We start from the raw sequence: 22,358 nt of genomic DNA on the forward strand, positions 1-22,358 counted from the left end.
CTTGGTTAACAGCTGTAGCAACTGCAATATACTCAGCCTCTGCAGTGGATTGAGCTACTGTTTGTTGCTTCTTTGAACTCCAACTGAAAACACTTGAACCTAGACTAAAGAAGTAGCCTGATGTGCTCTTCATGTCATCAATTGAACCAGCCCAGTCACTATCTGAATAACCAACAAGTTTCAACTCCTTTGACCTTTCAAACTTCACACCAAAATTCAAAGTCCCTTTGACATATCTTAGGACCCTCTTTGCTGCTTTAAAATGTGCTACATTGCAGCAGTGCATGAACCTTGAGAGTAAGCCGACAGTATATAGGATGTCTGGCCTTGTTGCTGTTAGGTAGAGCAAGCAAGCAACCAAACTTCTGTACTAGTGCAACTGGCGTGCTAGCAGGTTTGCACTTTGACATGCAGAATTTGCTTAGAACTTTTAGTGCAAAGGCTTGCTGGCTTATAAAAATCCCTTGTTCTTCCTGATTTACCTCCATACCAAGGAAGTATGTCATCAAACCAAGATCAGTCATCTCAAAAATGTCTTGCATTTGCTTCTTAAAGTTTTCAATCAGTTCATCTTTGCTGCCAGTGGCTAGCAGGTCATCAACATACAATGACACAATCAGCAGGGTCTCATTTTCATCCTTCTTGACATAAAGAGTGGGTTCACTTATGCTTTTTGTGAACCCGAGCCTTGACAAGTAGGCATCAATTCTATCATAACAAGCTCTTGGAGCCTGTTTCAAGCCATACAGGGCCTTTTTGAGCTTGAAGACCTTGTGTTCTTCACCTAGGACCTTAAATCCTTCAGGTTGCTCAATGAAGATTTCTTCCTTGAGAAGTCCATTTAGAAATGTTGATTTCACATCTAATTGGTGCACTTTCCACTGTTTCTGAGCTGCTAAGGCAAATAGTAGCCTTATGGTATCCAACCTTACAACAGGTGCAAAGGTTTCAAAGAAATCGACCCCTTGCTGCTGACTGTAGCCCTTCACAACCAACCTGGCCTTGTGTTTGTTCAGAGACCCATCTGAATTTGTCTTGGTCCTGAACACCTATTTAACACCAATGACTTTTCTATTTTCTGGCCTATTGACCAGCTTCCAAGTGTCATTCTTTTGAATCATCTTCAGTTCAGCCTCCATAGCCTCTTGCCAGCATTTCTCTTTTACATCTTCAGCATAGCAGGATGGCTCAACTATGGTCATGGCACACCTTTCATAGATATCTGCCAGAGTTCTAGTGCCTCGAATAGGTGCATCATCATAGTCATCTTCAGCTTCAGCTTCAATTTCAGTAAGCTGCAGGTCAGGACTATTTTGATCTTCCTCAAGTAGGCTTGCATTAGTTCCATCCCATTTCCAATACCCTTCTTCATTAAACTTTACATCTCTGCTCACAATGATCTTCTTGGTCAATGGATCAAAGATCCTATAGCGTTTCTTCACATTGCTGTAGCCTACAAACACCCCTGGCATGGACCTTTTTTCAAGCTTAGTCCTTTTCTTTGCTGGAACCAGTGCATAGCACAAACAACCAAATACCCTCAAGTGTGACACTATTGGTTTTTATCCAAACCAAGCTTCAAAGGGTGTTTTTTCTTTCACTGCATTAGTTGGAAGTCTGTTCAGCAAGTAAATTGAAGTGTTTACTGCCTCAACCCAAAAATTGTTAAGCATTTTAGCCTCAAACAAAAGGCACCTGGCCATATCAAGAACTGTTTTGTTCTTCCTCTCACAGACACCATTTTGCTGTGGTGTGTAGATGGTTGTTAGCTGATGAAGAATTCCAGCATCATCACATATCTTTTAGAACCTTTGAGATACATACTCAGTTTCATTATCTGACCTTAAGCATTTCAGTTTACAGTTGGCTTGTTTTTCAGCCAAAGCCTTGAATTTGTAAAAGAAGTCAGCAACATCTGACTTTTGCTTTAAAAAAGTTACCCAACAGAACCTAGTGCAATCATCAATAAAGAGTGCAAAGTACATGTTCCCATTTTGGGAAGTGGTCTTCATGGGTCCACAAATGTCTGTATGAACCAACTGGAGCCTCTCTTGAGCTCTTCATGCTTTGTTGGCTGGAAAGGACAGTCTAGTCTGCTTGCCAAGCTGACAGACTTCACACACATTCTTCTTTGGCTCAATGCAGGACATGTCTTCAACCAGGCTCATTTTGTGCAGTAGGCCAAGTGACTTGTAGTTCACATGGCCTGCCTCCTATGCCACAAACTTGACTCATCAGCCTGAGCCACATGTGTCTTTGGTTCTAGCAGATTTATATCCAAAGTGAAACTTCGATCACTCATGGCTACTGTTGCTAACACTTGGTCAACAGCATCTTTGATCACACACACCTTGCCTTAAAAAATGAGAGAGTAGCCCCTTTTCCAGTAACTAACCAACACTTAGCAGATTTTGGTCAATGTCAGGTACATAGAGGACCTCAGATATAGTTTTGTTTCCTGACTTTGTGCCAATCACTGTCTTGCCTTTGCCTTTGGCCTCTATGAGCTCACTATTCCCTATTCTGACTTTGATCACAATTATGGTGTTTAGCTCCTTGAACATGCTTCTGTTTGAAGCCATGTGATGAGTACACCCACTATCAATCAACCACATCTTGCTAACCTTGCTCGTGCTTGCAAAACAAGAAGATGTGAAGACATGTTCTTCTTGTGCTTCAACATCTTCAGCAGTCTGAGCTTGATTCTGATGGTGTAGCTGTGGTTTTGGTTTGTTTTTACACACCTTTTCAATATGTCCAAGCTATTTGCACCCTCTACACTGAATGTCAAGCTTGTACCAGCAGTATTTTTCAAGGTGATTGGTCTTTTTGCAATGAGTACAAGGTGGAAACTTTCTTTTGGTGACTTCTTTCTTGCCTTTGTCCTTCTTTTCTTTCCAAGGCTTCTTGCCTTTGAAGCTGGAGCTCGAGTTTGAACCTTCGTTGCCTCTGGCCTGAAAGGCTCCCTCAGAATACTCCTCCATTCTGTTTGCTCTTCTTTGCTCTTGTGCATAGAGAGCATTTATCAAATCTGTCAATGGAATAGTTGATAGGTCCCTCGAGTCCTTCAAAGAAGAGATCTTTAATTCATACTTCTCTGGCAGGGTTGTTATAACTTTTTCAACTACCATTTTGTCACTAAAATCATCCCCAAGCAATCTTATGTTGTTGATAGTGGCCATTATCCTGTCAGCATACTACTTGACAGTCTCTGACTCCTTCATCCTCAGATTCTTAAAGTCCCTTCTCAAGTTTATTAGTTGCTGTTGCCTAGTCTTCTCAGATCCTTGAAACTCCTCCTTGAGTTTGTCCCATGCCTGCTTTGGACTGTCACAGGCCATTATCCTTGTGAAGATCACATCTGAAACTCCACTTTGAAGGCATGACATGGCCTTGTACTTCTTTGCACAGTCTTCATTATACTGCCTGATCTGAGCAATGGTTGGGTTTGCTCTTAAGGGAGGTGGCTCAATGTCATTTTGAACCACATTCCACAGGTCATGTGCCTACAGGTATGTCCTTATTTTCACAGCCCAGATGTTGTAATTTTCACCAGCAAAAACAGGTGGTGGTGATGGTGAGAAGCTCATACTTGCAGCAACTTAAAAACAGGCCAATAACAACAGCTCCTGCTTCTTTCTTTCAAACAGGAGTCAGCCACAAACTGTGCACAACCAAGGCCCTCAAAGACAACAGGCTCTTGATACCATTTGTTGAGTTTTTTCACACAGGAAGAGAAACAGATCTAATTTACCCCAATAAAATATGAACCTCTTGTTGAATTTGGAGCAACAAAGTAATAAACCCGGATAAAGTATGTGTTAAGTTTCAATCAAATGTTCGATGAAACAAAGCAAAGAAATTTTGTGTTTGAAAGCTCAAAACAGAAGCAAAATCGGATGAACAAAATGAGAGAACAAGTTGGCTATACTTGTTACTTGAAAAGTAAAGTTACATGATACATAAGTAGATGGATTACATTGAAAGAAAACAAGGCTTGCTTGTGCAAGTAGCTAAGCTGTAAAATCAGCATAATGACAACCTAAAATGACTACTAAATCAGCTAAGAATATGATTAATCTTAGTTGAACATTACATAAAAGGATAACAGACAAACTAATAAAAGTCAATTATTACAAAAATGGTTCTTCAACCAAATTACACCATGGACATTTTAATGCCTCAGCTAGACTGCTTGGTCACTTGTATGCTCGTGCATAATTGCATGGTAGCATGCATATTGCTGTTGTAGTTGCCACCTTTGAACAGTCTTGTCAAATAACTTGAGCAAAGCGACAGTCTCTAATAATATGGATGATAGTCTCATTGTAGTGTCCGCAAAATAAGCAAGAAGTCTTATCTTTCATAACCAGCCACAAGAAGTGTTTGATTCTTTGTGGGCATTTAAGCTTCCAGATTTTCTACCATAAATCATCAGATGCTGACCAACTATCTTTCATAAATGGTTTATAAGATTCAACCACAGAGAATTCTCCATTCTGTGCCCGAAGCCAAATACAAATATCCCTCCCTACAACCTTATTAGGAGGTCTAATAGCCCTAACTTTTAAGATGGTAGAATGGTCTAACTGATCTGCAAATAATTTCCATATCCAATAACCTCCTCACTGCCCAAATTACTTGCTCAATTATCTTTCAAAATCTTTTTAGGGTCCCTACAATAATTGTGCAAAGGGCCAACATCTGGGACCCAAACATCCTCCCCAAAACGAGTGTCTTTACCATCACCAATAGACCAACAAACATTTTGTTAAAGGAAGCTCCAAACATGAGTTAGAGATTTCCAAACATAAGAAGCTGAGCTCCTCTGGATAGTGTGGGGACAAACATTTGTAATTTAATCTTTAGTACGCAAGACCTGCACCCATAAAGCATCAAAATTAGTCAAGTTTACGTATCTCAATGCCTCCACTAGCAAGTGACTGGCAGCAAGAAGTCCAATTGACAAGCATGGTTTTCTTTTTATTAATGCTAGAACCCCAAATAAATCCCTAACAATCTTTTCAGTTTCATTGCAAACCCGTAAGGGAATCCCAACAGTTTTGCTTAAAATAGTTAGGGCTTGCTAAGAGGATAGATTTAGTAATGTGCACTCTTCTCGCCATTGAAAGTAAGTTCACATTCCAATCACTCAACTAATTGCAGACCTTTTTAATAATAAATTGAAAAGTGCTTTTCTTAACTTTTATGGAATAAAGTAACCCCTAAATGCGAGTCCAGGTCATCAACTCGATTGCAATTAAGGATACTACAAATAGTGTGAACTTTGTCCTCCTTCACAATAGTTGAGGAATATGTCTTTGTTTTAAAACAACTCACTTTATAACCTAAAGTCTGGCAATACAGTTCCATAATATTCTTCACCACATAAGCTTGGTCTAAATCTGCTTTACAAAAAAAAAAAAAAAAAGATCATCAACAAAAAAGAGATGAGAAAAGGAGGGATTATTCCTTACAAGTTTAATCGGATACAATTAATTACATTCCACTGAGTTATAAATGTTTTGGCCTAATCATTCCATACCGATAACAAAGAGATACGGTGAGATGGGGCCCCTTTATTGAATGCCACACGACGAAGTAAATTCATTAATTAAACACCCATCTCACAAGATTTGCATATTGACAGTAGAGACACAGGGCATAATAGTTTGCACCATATCAACTGGAATACCAGCATCAAAGAGAGAATCTTTCAGAAAATTCCATCTAAGTCTGTCATAGGCTTTCTTCAAGCCAATTTTAATAGTCATCCAACACTAATTACCTTCACGGTTTCTCATCAAGTAGATCACTTCCCGGACAAAAATGATATTATCAGTGATGTTTCTCCTAGAAACAAAGCTAACTATCAATCTTGGCATAACCACCTTAAGTCTATTCACTTAGTGGCAATTTTATAAAGAACAACTATATTTGCAACAAAATTGTAGCGAAATCGTGCCACAATGGTAGTGGCAATGGAGGAAGCGAAAGAGGTAGTAAATTTTGAGGGTTAATTTTTAAAAATTAAGACTAAATCGATATAATGTATAAAAATTGATAGCTAAATTTGTTATTATACTGATTTTTTAATGGTCACATCACTCTCTCATTAGTGCAATTAACAGAAATGGACAAAATAAAAAACAATCTTGGTTAGTTGGGCGACCAAAAAAAAAAAACAAATCCATAATTCAGTGATCAAATTAAAAATTTTCATAATTTGATGACCACATAAGAAAATGGCTCATAGTTAAGTAACTTGTGGTGTTGTTTGCCCTTCTATTAAATTCACCTTTCTTTGGGTAAATTACTTAGATAGCCACTCGAGTTTACTTGTATTCTTACTTTGGTCACTCATTTCAAAAATTTATTATTTTAGTCACTCTCGTTAGATAAGTTGTCAACTTTAGTCACTTTACTATTAAACACATATGGTCACCAGATGCAATACTTACATGGTAGCCTTTTGATTGGTATAATAACAAATTTTACCCACAACATTTGCATATTTTATAAATTTGATACTAGTTCTAAATATATTTATATATATATATATATATATATATATAATTAAAACTTAAAAAATAAAAAGTATTATAAAAATACATAATATTTAAATTAAAAACATATAAAAATACAGTCTTTATTAAAATACCTTATTAAATAAATTAATTTGATAGTAAATATAAAAATATCTAATTTATAAATGAAATTTTTATTAAAATATTTAGTTAAATAAACAATTTGGTAACAAATAAAAATATAATTTGGGTTAATATTTGATACATTAACAGTATATTTTTTATCCATAAGCACTTAAAAATTATCATGTCTCTTTTTTAATATATATATATATTTATATATTATGTTTTACAATGAATTTATAGGACATTTATCAACCTCTATACCACTTTGGTAATGTATCAAATAATTTTTCATATAATTTTATATGATAATAAATATAAAAATGGAAACCCAAAAAAAACTGAAATTCTAACGGTTAGTTTAGTATTGCTTTTAAAAGTTTAGTTTAAAATTAAGTATTTAACACTTCTTTGTCAAAAATATTTTTGAAAAATAAAATGTCATTTTAGACATGATATACTAAATTAAAAAACATTTAAATATTATTTAAATTTGTTATATTATGATATCAATGAAATATAAAAATACTTTTTAATTCATTATTAATATTTTGATACATGAAATACAAATTTTGAATATTTTTAAGTAATTAATATTAAATGAGTAATATCTAACAAATTTTGACCAAAGATATTTATCCATAGAATGACTAAAATTGACAACTTATCTAACAAAAACGACTAAAAGAACAAATTTTTTAAATGAGTAATCAAAATAAGAGCATAAGTAAACATGGGTGACTGTTTAGCTAAATTTGATGTACAGGAACCGGCAATAATCTTTTTACCTTACTTTCCTCTATAAAAAATGCGATAAGAAACCCCAGAAGTCGTAACGTTAACTTGAACTTTAAAAACATTATAAATTAATCATAATTGAAATTCAAGTTACCAATAGAGTTTTTGTAAGCTCATATAAGACTCGAAAATAATTATATAACATATTATATTGTATATTGCTCGAGAATTAAATGTATGATAATATAAATTGAAAATAAATTATCACAATTACTTTGACAATAAATATGATATCCTATAATTTGAACCTAACAAAACGAAATTTTGAGGACATCATTAAAAAGAGAAGCTAAAACCGTCAATCATAAAATAAATATAAAAGATAAACACTAAGAAGACATATAATGTACGCCAATCATATACGTTTTCTATATTTTATTTTATTCCATTTTTAATTATAATTATTATTTGCGATGAATTCTTCATTATTTGTGAAAACGTACAATTACGTATTCCTTAACACATTCTTTAAGCATTCACAAATATATCAATTTAATTTAGGTTAAATCCTACTATTAATTTGCAAAAATTATAAACTTAATCTTTGCACTTTAATATTATATTAATATCCAACTACTTTATAAATAAAAATTTAACATGTAATCCTATCCTTTATTCAATCAATAATCCAATCAGTAATCTTGTATTACACTTAAATTGTGAATTTAATTCACCAATTAAATCATAGTAAATCTCAATACTTTTTAAATTTTAAATTTTTAGTCATTTCACAAATTTGGTGAATAATAACACATAATAATAATTTTACTGCATAAAATTTTGAAAATACTTCATAAATTTATCAGAACAATTTTCTTTTAAATTGATAAATACAATAAAAACCCTAAGTAGAGTACAAAATTAAATCCACAACCTTCATATTTAAGTTTTAATTTAAACAAAGAAATACCAAATCAGTGAATTATCTAATTAGTGCATTTGAAATACATGCGTCTCCATTATTTAAAAAGCAGAAGAAATCCCATTGATAACATTCACAAAATAAACAGTGGAGCTAAATGCATAAAGATTTAAGACATTATTCTAGACAGAACACTTATGGATATCCATGACGACCACCATCGGTACTAAAACTATTAAACAACATCATGCAGCATCACAAGTTGCTCGCATATCCTAGGCTCAAAGCTACAACGAAACCAGATCATGAAGGAATGTCACAACCCTTCAGCCATTGTTCTGCATTTCAAATACTTCACCAATAACACAGCTGCCACCACCAAGCGTGTATTCAATCATCCGATGCCATTTCAACCACTCATCATTCCCAACTTATTTAGCAAATCAACTATGTACAAGCTATTAACTAGTTTTTAATTAGGGCCAAAGATGCATCTTTGGCACAAAGCACAACCGTCATGTATGTGTACGAGTTTTTGGAAGTCGTGTGTGTGTATAATAAAGCTTAGATCTACAGTCTCGAAAGTGCGGTCTAGTTTATCCATGAAACATGCAATTTCCTTAAAAGAAAATATGCATTATTTCTTTATGGTCCATGATGTTGAATGCTCAAATATTGAGGACTTTGAGATGATCCATTTCTTGCCATTACAGGTATATAAAATGAGAAACTTATGCCTATAGCCTTACAAGAAGGCATGTCTAGGAGCATCATGCGTGCACCTGATCAAATCGACCTTGCCTGGAGGTGTCAAAGGCGTTTTTTGTTGAAAAATTCTAAGGCGCACGCCTTGACGACACTGGCAACATGACAAAAAATTAAAGCCCAAACCAAGCTAATTCGCCAACATTATGGCATAGAGACTTAATATATTGACATAGTTTAGGTCACATTATGTCCAGTAGATTAATGAGCTTGAGATTGTCACTAATAACACCTAGTTTCCAGCATGGGATACTATGTCCCATCATCTTTTAAATCAAGCACGTTTTCGATATAAAAGATACCCATGCAGGCATATAAATAACAAGCTTGTTCCAACATGATCAGCAGACAGGAAACAAAATCAAGTCCACCACTAAGAGTTAACTACCAAATAAAAAGGGTAAATATGTGATTTGAAAGAGCCGCACTCACCTGAAATTATCAACCTACCTTAGCAGCAAGCAATTTGGAGTTAATCCACTTGCCTCTATAAAACATTGAGGCAAATTCAATCAATGCGACAACTAGAAAGAAAGAACCCCCAGCTAACACTAGACAAAGGAGGAAAAGGAGAAAAAAGGGGTATTGCCCAGACAAGTGAACAACCTACCTCTTAGTCTCCTGTTCAAGAACAATCCCGTCAATACAACACAACTAGAACCCTTAGACCACATTCTTAGTGCATAAAATACTTGAAGCTGAGAGCCTCTCAGTATGGGCGCGAACGATTTCCGCCATGGTAATGCCTATCTGGCCCAGAACCACCATCTCTGTAACTATCCCTGCGCCTGTCGCCACCACCTCCATAGCCACCTTTACCACCTCTGTCAAATTAAAAAAAAAAAAAAAAAAACAGAACTTATTTAGGAAAAGAACAAGTTTACTTGGTATAAACACAAGTGAGAACTTTTATGCAATCATTTTTGCTGTTCACTTCCAAAGTGAAAAGGGGCAACCAAATATTGCCACATGCAAACCATACACAGATTTTCAAGATAAGAGAAGTAAAACATAGGCTGTTAACGATAACCAAAGGTGCTCATTTGAATATTTGGTTTCAAAAGGAAATGAAAGCAAAAAAAACCTTAAAAGCAGGAATCCTACAGGGCAATATAAAATATAGACAGAAAAAAATGCTCTATCGGCATCGTATATTCATAAATAACATGGTCAAGCAAAGCATCTAATTGCAATATAGATGAACTCAATCCAAAGAAAACCCCAATGGGACATCTCAATCACTTCGAGACAGGAAAAGGCATCTAAATGAAAAGGTTATAGTTAGGTAGTCAAAGGTTAAAATGATACCCATGATCATATACTTTGGGCGCAGTCTTCTCTGCCATAGCCACACCGATCGAATAGCCTCTCATGACATGATCTGAGAGAAGATTCCACAAGGATGAGGTGAAATATTTAAGGCAACAAACTAAACGAAGAAGTTTGTAGGTACTTACTGTGAAAGAAACTGCCAGCAGAGTGGGCAGCCTGAGGATCTTCATAAGACAAAACTGCATCGCCTTTCTGGTTTCCTTTCTCATCTGTGTATATTTTAATATTCCATGGCCATTGATCTTTATAGCCACGCTTCTGCTTAATTCTTCCAACCTAAACAAGAAGTGAATTGTTAGAAACACTAGTGAGGATAAAAAAATATTCATGCAAAATAGAAAAAGAAATTGTCAATAGAACCACGTACATAAAACACCCCTAAGTCCATGAAAACATGGAACTAGAGAACAAAATAAGTTTCAAAGAATAATTATCATAAACCAAAAATACCATCTCTGAAAAGAAAACAGAAACACCAGTATGAAGTAGACGACATAATCCCCATTAGACAGCACATGGATTTAAAGTATAAGATTTGGCCATTACTTGTCCAATGCCGCCAAAAAGGTCTCTTAATTCTTCAATAGTAACATCAGGTGGCAAATTTGTTATGTATATTCTTGAGTTGTCGCAAGAATCCCCACAGTTGCCGTCACACTGCTTGATCTTAGCTGGTGCATCAACAGGAGGACCACCATAACCACCTCCCTGATTTCGAGGACCACCAGAACCATACCCACCGTCATATCCACCAGGAGGTCCACCGCGACCACCAGTCCGTGCATCACTCAAACCCTCACCAGCATAACCACCTGCAGGGCCACCATAAGATGGAGGGTATGATGTAGGTCCACCAGTATAGCTTGTAGGTGGAGCGACTGAGTCCATTCCATAATTTGCATTCACACCATATGCATTAGGAGCAGGTGGATAATTCCCACCATAAGAATTGGGTGCTGGAGGAGGAACTTGACCGTACCCACTATCTTCTCCCCCTTGACTACTTCCATAAGAACCACCTCTACTACCACTGCTTCTATTATCATTGTTTCCACCTCTGCCTCCATCATAGTTGTTATTCCTCCCACTATCATAACCACCTCTACCCCCATCTCTACCTCCGCGGTTACCGCCATATCCCCCACCACCACCTCTGCTATAACCACCACCAGTACTACCACTACCACGATCACCACCAGCACCCGCAGGAGATGGTGCACCGCATTTGTTACATTCAACTCTTCTTGCAAAGTTCAAGTTCCCACAGCTACATAAACATATGCCAGTTCAAATAAACACAAATCTAACAACTAACAGTAGTATCATAATATCAGCAGCAAACCAAAACCTGAATATTTGACTAATTAACAATGCAAAATCCACAACGGAAAGGAAAACCTCCCCCCATAAGGAAATCAAAAGCAGTGGAAGATCGTTTACCTGGGGTTAGGGCAAAGCCAATCACCATCACGGCCGCTTCCACCACGACCACCACCTCTTCCTCCGCCACCTCTTCCAGCACGCTCTCCTCCTTGATAGCCTCCACCGCCTCCTGCAGCATCAAGATCTCATTAATTAAACTAAGAACATAACAAGACCTTAAAAGCGGATTGATCTCCAAAAAACCAATATCAAATTTGCGAGAAAACGAACACTCAACAACGCTACCCCACAAATCTAACAAAAAATATTAAGAACAAACAAAATTACCTCGATTTTGATAACCACCGCCATATCCTCCACCACCTCCTCTGCCGCCTCCACCTCGACCCCCATGACCTCCACTTCCACCTCGTCCGCCTCCACCATAACCCCCGCCGCCGCCTCCATAGCCTCCAGAACCGCCATAACCACCACCATATGAAGGCGGAGCAGCTTCGCCTCCGTCTTGACCGTACATCCTTTAACGATGTATCTAGGGCTTTTTTGTTTTGTTTGTGTCGTTCGTTTTAGGGGACAGAGAACAAGAAAAAAAAGAAATATTTAGGGTTCAGTAAAATTAAAAAATGTGTGATGTTGGAATATATAAAGGCCGCCCGTCTAAGAGACGATAGATTATTTGCCTTGCCCTCTTCTTTCTTTTTGTGCGGTGAGTCGCATCGCATACAATTCTCCAACACGTGTCACTCATAAGGCCTACTTAGATTTAATCATGGCCAAATTGGTTTCTCCTTTAATATGTTTTGAGTTTGAAAATTGGATATAAAATTTTATGCTAAACCCTAACTTGGGCTATTCACATTAAAAATTTTATATTATTTTTATTTGAAAAAAATTTAAAAATATAATACATCAAATACACTAAAAATATTAAAATAAATATTTCTCAACAAATTAAAAATATGTTATAAAAATTCTTTATATTTAAATAAAATTAAAATAGTTACAACTTAGCAAAAAATACCTCTAAAATAGTAGCAAAATTATTAATAAAATAAAAGTTATATAATATTTAAATAATAACAACAAAATAATAACAATATAATAGCAAAACTACATCAAAATGGTAGCAAACAATAGCAAAATAGTAGTGAAACATTAGTAAACAATAGTGAAAAAAACTTGAGCAAATTTAGACAAACAACTCGAGGTCCAGCCCGTTTAGAAAACATGCTCAACCCATAATCAGGTCAAAGCCTACTTCCTCTAATTTTTTGTAACATTAAAAATTCATTTTATTATAAACGATCAATTGAGCAACACGAGCAAAAAAAAAACCATATAAGATTGAAGTCAATCCAAGGCCTACGGAGGAAAGAAACTATGTATAAAATCAAAATAGTGCTCTCTCTTAACCAGCAACAACAACCTCCTAAAGGTAGAATGATTATAAAAGTTTTTCATGATTAGGCTAGCATCATCAACCCAAGCTAAAAGCTATGTCATTCTGCAGACTTAGCCATCTATTGACTGTGCTTGGATATAGTTATCAGATAAATAAAAAGATTAAGTATAATAGTGTCACTTATAATCAGAATCGAATAGGTGAATATTAAAGTCCAAACTCTAGAATGGAGGTTGTAACATTCTATATCTGATCTGATCGTCGAGTCCGAGTTTCGAGATGTTATGATTATCGATTTCATAAAATTTAAAACATCATGTAACATATCATCATTTAAATACATAACTAAATATCATTCATGTACATAAAGTAATACACAATCATTTTTGGGCCCTACTCAATCTTACGAAAACTCTTTTGTTAACCTGAGCATGAAATATGACTAAATTGTGAAGTTTGAAAAATCTCGAGCCAACATGACGACACCATGTTTTTCACATCGCAAGTCAGTGAGTTACATCGTGATGTTAAACATCTCCACGTCACGACCCCACTCACTGTCAGACAAGGTTGCGATGACGAAATCTCCTAGTCACGACATTGCCTTTATTTTGACAAAATGCACATTTGATATCAAGTCAATTACTTTCAAACCAACCTTAAATACTATCACACAATCATTCACCAAATAAAAACTACTTTACCATGCCAAACTAACACAATTCAAGCATGAAGACATTCCACCAAATTATTTATGTGACGGCCCTAATTAGACCCTAGTCGGAATGTGGTTTTGGGACCATAAAACCGAGTCACAAAAATTTATTTTTGTTTTAATTGTATATATTTATGTGTGATAGTGTATGTGTGAAAAAAATTTAAATGCTTAAAATTAGCCTTAGGAATGTGAATTTTCTTGAAAGGAATTAGTTGAGAAATTTAGAAAAGATGATAGGTAAATTGTAAGGATTAAATAACAATAAGGTGAAAAAGCATGGACTTGCATGTCAAAATGGTCATTTTTGCACTAAGTGGCCAGTCAAGTAATGATGCCCTTCCACTAATTTAAATTAATTTGTATATTAAATTGGCAAAGGAATAAAATATTCAAATCTTAATGAATAAAAAAATAAAAATATGAATAAAAGAAAAGAAAAGTGTTCATCTTCTTCCTGGTTACAAACCGAAACAAAAGAAAAAAAAAAAGAAATTTCATTAGGGCAATTCGGCACCTTCTTGGCTAGTTGGAGGTAAGATTTGAAGTTATTTTTAGAATTTTTCCTTTATATGTTTAAGTTAATTGTAAATGCATCTCTTGGCCATGTCAAAAAAAAAAAAAATCAAAGTTCTATGGTAGTTTGGGCACTAAGCCGTATATCAATGTAGTAGAATTGGAGGTTGTTTTCATGTTGTTTTGAATATGTAGATGAGAGAATGAGGTTGAACTTGTTGAATTATTAGTTGGGTAGTACATTGTGTATTCGGCCATATGAGGATTTGAATGGAATATTCATTTTGTTTGCTATTTTCTTGTATGAGTAATGGTTCAATGTAAGCCGAATAAGTCATGATAGATACGTTAAAATGCAAAATTCAAGATTATGAGGTAAAATGAGTAGTTGACTGAGACATGGAAGAAGAAAATAGATTGATGTCTTATGTTTTGGGAGTGTAAGGCATGATGTAAACATAGTAAGTTTAAGTGCATATTTTAGTATAAGTGATAAGTAAAATTTGGTTAAAATAGTTTGACATATGTATGTTTGTCGATTTTAAATCAAGATAGTTTGGGGTGACTTAATTTATGTATTCGAAATTTATTTGAGTAGTTACTATGGGCACTAAGATGTTGAACTCATGAAATTAGAGGAATACGAGCTTGATAGATTTTAAAAGAGCACTAACCGAAAATGAACTTAGCTAATAAAATTTGGAAATGTGAATTGCCGAAATTGATCTTATAATGTATTGAATTATAGGAATATATGAGAAGTATGTTGGATATACATTAAGTTTAAAGATTTAAATTTTAAATTATGTATGAGCAAATACCGAATCTTTGTGTGTGTGTGTCTATGAGGAAGAAGTATAAATTGTGGTTACGATGATTTAGTTATTTTATTTGCTTAGCTGGAGTTGGAGCTCAAGATCAAAGGGAGCCAAGTTCGGAAAAAGGGAAAGCAAGAGTGATGGAGTAGCCGATCGGAGTTGTCATCCGATTAAAAAGGTAAGTCCTTAGGTAATCAAGTTATAGTTAACTTTGACCATAGATGAGACAAATTAAGTTAGATAAGATATCATAGTATATATATGTTCTTGGGAATCGAATGTGAAATTATTGATCAATCTATGATAATATGATGATTAAAGATAAGAAAATACAGCACTATGTGTGCGAAGCTATGTGGCACTATGTGTGCGAGAAAACATTGCACTATGTGTGCGAATAAGTAAAAGCACTGTGTGTGTGGACTTTCAAATCGAGCACTAAGTGTGAAATGTTGATTATGGAGTATTATTTGTGGCAATTAAGAATGCAACTAAACATTAAATTGGAGATTTGATTGATAGATGGAGTGGCTTGGTTTATGCTTTAAATTTTAGGCTTTGTATATTATATATATACATATATATATATACGTCAATGGTTGTATATGACATTGCCATGGTATTTTAATTGTGAATATTTAGAGTAGGAGTATATGGTGTATTCGGGTAAGTATGTACCAAATACATAAGGTACGTTTGTGACATAATATATTTCCTTGTGATATCATGGCTAAGTTTGAATAGTATTGAGTAAATTATTTAGTTTGTAGATAATTGAATTATTATAGTATTGAAATTCTCTTAGGACTTACTGAGTTAATAACTCACTCGGTGTGTTTTTCGCTTTGGTATAGATCATTTTATTCGAGGAAAGCTTGGGAACCATCACGAAGTCATCGCAACTTTTGTCAACCTTTTTGGTACTTTTGTTTGAAACTTTAGTAGACATTATGGCATGTATAGGATAGTAATTTTGGGAGGTTAGCTATTTTGATATAATTGTATATAAAGCCATACGAATATGGCTAAAGTTCTATGTATGAATTTGAAAATGTTTTGGTTATAAATCTTGATTTAGAACTTCATATTTGTGATATGATTGAATTATATATATTATGTATGTGCACTCGGTCAATAGGGGATAAATCATAAAATGAATAGAAGGGTTTTAATCGGGTAATGTTATTCGTAAATTTTAAGATTTTACTTTTCAATTTTCTTTTGTATCTCAAGTGTTCTATTGAAAAGTTGAGCATGTTATGTTTTATGAACCTACTCTAGTAATCGACACGGATATTTGGGTGTTACATTTTATTGGTATCAGAGCCACAGTTTAGTCGATTCTAGGACTACCGTAGCGCGTATGAGTCTAGCTATACATGCCATAATGCTAGGATATGATAGTGTGATGACTTCTGACGGTTGAAATTGTTGTTTGATTAGTAAATGGAATCCACTCCAGAGAGAGCCTTAGCGAATGATGTTGAGAGTGTAACGTCTGCTCCTACGCAAGGGACAGCACCTGTTGAACCTCAACCATCTGCGAGTAATCAAAATGATGGGGCTAAACAAGCCTTTTTTACCATGATGAATGAGTGGGTTGCACAGTATGCCCGAACAAACCCGGCTGCTCAACAATTCCCGAATTTGAATAATCCTTCTCCGGTGCCTATAATACCAGCAACTACTGACCCTATGAGGCTGAGTAAACCTCCTGTTGATTTGATTAGAAAGCGCAGGGCCGAGGAATTTCGAGCCACCGCTACTGATGATGCTGAAAGGGCTGAATTTTGGCTTGATAATACCATCCGTGTTTTTGATGAGCTATCTTGCACACCCGATGAGTGTCTAAAGTGTGCCATATCCTTATTACGCGATTCGGCCTACTATTGGTGGAAAACTTTGATTTCGATTGTTCCAAAGGAACGAGTTACTTGGGACTTCTTCCAGATAGAGTTTCGTAAAAAGTATATCAGTCAACGATTCATTGATCAAAAGCGCAAAGAATTTTTGGAGCTTAAACAAGGCCGTTTGACGGTATCCGAATATGAACGTGAGTTTGTAAGGCTCAGTCGATATGCTTAGGAGTGTGTAGCTGATGAAGTTACCATGTGTAAAAGATTTAAAGAGGGATTGAATGAAGATTTAAAGCTACTGGTGGGTATTTTAGAACTAAAAGAATTTGTAACACTGGTTGAATGAGCTTGCAAGGCTGAAGAGCTTGGAAATGAGAAAAAGAAAGCTGAAACTGAAGCTAGAGATTTTCGCAAAAGATCGATTGGTAAAACTTCTTTCTCGGCTGCAAAGAAGTTCAGAGACGATACTAATAGATCAAAGACGACTGCAGGAATTTCTATTAAGGAGCGACCATCAACGGACTCTCGAGCTACTTCGGTTGCTAGTGTTGGCAACAATCGGCGAAAAACTGAATGTCCACAGTGTGGAAGACGACATGTAGGTGAATGTTGGGGTAAATCTATTAACAGAGCCTGTTATAGATGCGGTTCACGGGATCATTTCGTTCGAGATTGCACGGAATCTGACGAGAAAAATAAACTGTAATGTGGGAGGTCGAGTGGTACAACAACTAGAGGTAGACCACCGAGAAATGCAGGAGGCAGGGGTGGTAATCAGAGAGGGACTACTAATACGACTGTTCGATCTAAGACTCGTGCCCCCGTCAGAGCTTATACCATTCGTGCACAAGAGGAGGCATCCTCCCCTGACGTTATCACTGGTACATTTACTCTCTATAGTACTAGTGTGCTTGCTTTAATTGATCCTGGTTCAACTCATTCTTACGTATGTGAAACATTAGCGTCCAGTAAGACTCTACCTGTTGAGTCTACTGAGTTCGTAATTCGAGTGTCGAATCCCTTGGGTTGATATGTGCTTGTCGACAAGGTGTGTAAGAAATGCCCCCTAATAATCCGAGGTTCCTGTTTTCCAGCCGATTTGATGCTTTTACCGTTTGATGAATTTGATGTTATTCTCGGTATGGATTGGTTGACTGTACATGATGCAGTTGTAAATTGCAAAAGAAAGACCATTGATTTGAGATGTGCAAATAATGAGATAATCTGAGTTGAGTCTACTGACCTGAACGGATTGCCAGCAATAATATCCTCGATGTTGGCTCAGAAATATGTGAAAAAGGGGTGTGAAGCATATCTTGCGTACGTACTTGATAGCAAAGAGTCAGAAAAGAAACTTGAATCAGTGCCAGTGGTTTGTGAGTATTCAGATGTTTTCACGAGGAATTACCGGATTACCACCCGTTCGAGAGGTAGAATTGACATCGAACTTGTACAGGACTACACCAATTTCGATAGCTCCGTACTGTATGGCACCAATGGAATTGAAAGAATTGAAAACTCAGTTGCAAGAGTTGACGGATAGAGGTTTCGCTCGATCGAGTTTCTCACCGTGGGGTGCACTAGTATTGTTTGTGAAAAAGAAAGACGGAACCATGAGAATGTGTATCGACTATCGTCAATTGAATAAAGTGACAATAAAGAACAAATATCCATTACCGCGTATTGATGATTTGTTTGATCAGCTGAAGGGAGCCTCAGTGTTTTCAAAGATAGATTTGAGATCGGGTTATTATCAGTTGCGAGCCCGAGACTCAGATATACCTAAAACTGCTTTTAGAACGAGATACGGTCACTAAGGTCATTTTTCATAATCATCACAAAATTTTCAATTCACTAAGACTTATAGACATAAATTTGATTATCAAGTTGAATTGAGAATCAATAATCTAACCAGTTGAACCAAAAATCTAATTATTAAAATATTGGATGCAACATTATAAAGTTGTACCACGCCATCACTTTTATGTGATAAAGTGGTATAATTTTATAGTGTCTCAACAAACTTTTACATTTTTCAAGTTTAGGGTCCAAAATAGACCTAGTTATCAAGTTTTGGGACTAAAAATTATATTATGGCTTTAAAATAGTCTTAACAAATCATTTTATTTATTTTTTGAATAAATAACTATTATTAATAGGAACCTTGAAAAAAAAGTACAAAGACATTGCACATGATACAAATAATAAATAAATCACTACAAACTAATGTACAAATGTCATGCCTACAAAGTAATAAAAAAAAGACAAATTGATAATAATTGCAACACTGGAATAATTTAGAAACAAACCAAATATGCAACTTGATCAAATCATTGAAATTTACACCCTAGCCTTATTATCATCAAATCAACCTGACATCAACACCAATCAACCAAGAAAAAACTTCCAAAAGTTCAAAGAGACTCATTGCATAAGCGATGCACAAAAGGTCAAGTCTCAGGGAATTTATCATTTTGATCATCTTGAATCTATCACCATCGTTATGATCTATCATGATAAAACCGATCGAGAACAATTCCTAATAGATCTGGAGGCACCCTTATATTGACAAATCTCACATATATGCCAGAATATGCCTCAAAATTAAAAGAACAAATAAAACCACATTTACTTTCAAACAAAACAAAGTGGACAAAACAAAAATCACGAAAAATATGGACAAAATAAAACTAAAAAAATGTGGACAAAACCACAACGGTGTGCACTGAAATTAAAAACAAAATAAACTTACGACAAAAACGTTGGAGAAACTGTGACCAGCAACCAACTTGAAGGTCTGCGCCACCAACAATAAAGCAATAATTTAGTTAGAAAAAATTGAGTGTCCAAAGTTTTCTATGAATAAAGTAAACTCCACTAAGAAATTAATTGAATTAATTTATCTTATAATTAAATAAAAATTAAAGAATGGATTAAACTAGAAAAAAAACCAAAAAAGTTATTATTGTTTAAAAGATATTTATTTTTTGAATATTTAAAAAATGAATATTTTCTTTTATGTTTTATATTATCTTCGATTCTTTTCAATATATATTTTATTTAATGTTTCACTTACTTTACTTTAATTATTATTAATTTATATTTTAAATTTAATAAAATATTAAATTATTTAGTTTAACTGGTTAAATTAAAATTTTGAAAGTTTAATAGATTCAATTGATGGGAAGCTCTACATGGGAGTGCTCCCTAGAACTCCAACCAATTTTTCGAGAGTTTTTAGGGAGCGCTCTTTACAAAGAGCTTTTTGTTAACTCCCCTTAAATGTCAATAAAAAAAAATATGAAAAGAAAATTTTATTTTTTAGTATTTGAATTTTGTTTTAATTTTCAAATTAATACTTAAGTTCTTCTTTTTTCTTCTTCTTCTTCTTCTTTTTTTATTCAAGTTGGTAATCAAATTTGATTTTTGACACGTATTTAGTGTAACAGCCTAATTTTTAGCGGTGTCGAGAATAGAGATTTGAGATCACTAAATCCGACGAGTGAGTCGAAAATTTAATAAATTAATACCTATGAGTCAAATGTGAATATAGAAGTATTTTTGAGTTAGTGAATTCGGCGATTTAAAAGAATCAATTAGGTAAACTGGGTTGAGAATGAGGTATTGAGACCTCGAATTCATAAACCGAGCCATAAATATTTTTATAAATATTTATGGAGTGTTAGTGAGGTAGTATTAAAATTTCGTCAGAAAATTTTAACGTTTGGGTGGTTAATTAAAAAAAAGACTAAATTGAAAAAGGTGTAAAAGTTGCTAAAAGGATTAAATAGCTTAATTGTCAAATGAGGAAGAACTAAAAGTGAAAATAAGACTAAAGGAGATATTTTGGGCGGCAATAGCTGAGAAAAAATCAAGAAAAGGGTGAAAGAAGGGAAAATTGGAAAATTACCAAAATTAGCTAAATAAAAATGAGACCAAATTGGAATATCTAGAATTTTCTTCATTTTTTCTTCATTCTCATCAGCCAAAACACCATAGGAGGGGTTCTATAAGCTGGTATTCCATAATTGTTTCACCAAGTGAGTTAATCATTGCCTTTTTCTTATAGTTTTTGTGTTTTTAAGAATTTTACAACTACGTCCTACTGTTAAATTCATTAGTTTTTGATTTCATGGATGAAATTGAAAGTCATCATGGTTGAGTGCTGTAAGTTTATGATGAAATAGCATGAAATTGAAGCTTTAATTTGTTTATGAGCTGATTTTATTAGGTAATTTCAATAGAAATTGATTTTTAGGACCTAATTGTGAAAATATTTGGAATTAAAGTTTAGTGCTGAAATTCTAATTTCCAAAGGTTATAAAGTAATTTAAAGTGATAGAATAAAGTTTTAATTGAGAAAAATCAGCTCAATTCAAAGCCTAATTGAGTAGGGAAGAAATTAATATTTATTAAAAGCTTAGGGGAAAAATGGTAATAAACATTTTGCACTAAAACAGTTTTGGACAGCAGCAGTAAGCTAACTTTGAAAAATCATCATAAATTGTAGAAATCGAATTAAAAGATGAAAAAAATATGGAATTAAATCTTATTGAGTCTAGTTTCTCATAGAAGAAACGATGTAAGCAATAAAATTGTAAATCATTAGATATAATAAATTTTGTAAGATAATGTCAGAATGAATTTGGGTTCCCTTGTTCTGAATTTGAAAAATCATAAAAAATTTAATAAAAATAATTAGGGGCTTAAATTTATACTTTTAGAATCCTGAATAAGTATATTTTCAAGAGAAACAAACGGGAACATCATTCAAATCCTGTACGATGAGATAATTAATTTTTAGTGAAAAAGGGTCGGAACTGTCAGATAGCAGAACATGGGTGACTTTAAAGAATAAATTGTACTTATTGGTTAAATTTTATACTAAAAAGATATGTGAATCTAGTTTCAGGAAAAATTAGCAGATCTTAATTTAGAGTTCTGTAGCTCAAGATAAAAATAATTTAGTGACTATGACACGGATGGATAGCTTGAATATTCACATAAGTAAATAGTGAAAATTATGGATAATGTTACTTACAAGTGTGTTGTTTATACTAAGGATGTGGATGGAGAGGAGGAGTAGGAAAATATACATATATATATGAATGGCTTGTGTATAAATTGATCACATGCCCGATTATAATCGATAAGTATTGAATTAGAAATGATATAATGTTTTATTTGGAATATTTATTATGAAATTATGATTATCGCTATAATACAAAAATCGAACTTGTGAGTTTATATAACTAAATTTT

The 22,358-nt window shown here is 34.4% G+C and overlaps 1 protein-coding gene across 2 annotated transcripts; it reads right to left on the reverse strand.

Moving 5' to 3' along the window:
- Positions 1-9,311: 9,311 nt before the first annotated feature.
- On the reverse strand, positions 9,312-12,542 carry LOC108483440 (transcription initiation factor TFIID subunit 15b). 2 transcript variants are annotated; one of them, XR_008281176.1, is made up of 7 exons: positions 12,118-12,542; positions 11,848-11,959; positions 10,954-11,674; positions 10,533-10,683; positions 10,384-10,456; positions 9,686-9,899; positions 9,312-9,562 (listed from the first exon to the last, which is right to left on the reverse strand). XR_008281176.1 is itself a non-coding variant. In XM_053026439.1 (6 exons), the coding sequence occupies exons 1-6, from the start codon at positions 12,305-12,307 to the stop codon at positions 9,785-9,787; spliced, it is 1,362 nt and encodes a 453-aa protein (XP_052882399.1). In that variant the 5' UTR covers positions 12,308-12,542; the 3' UTR covers positions 9,312-9,784. The 2 variants fall into 2 exon arrangements, 1 of the variants encoding a protein (XP_052882399.1); XM_053026439.1 differs by having other exon boundaries at positions 9,312-9,899.
- Between the last annotated feature and the right edge of the window lie 9,816 nt (positions 12,543-22,358).

This window comes from Gossypium arboreum, chromosome 1, assembly GCF_025698485.1.
Source record: "Gossypium arboreum isolate Shixiya-1 chromosome 1, ASM2569848v2, whole genome shotgun sequence".
Lineage (NCBI taxonomy): Eukaryota > Viridiplantae > Streptophyta > Magnoliopsida > Malvales > Malvaceae > Gossypium > Gossypium arboreum.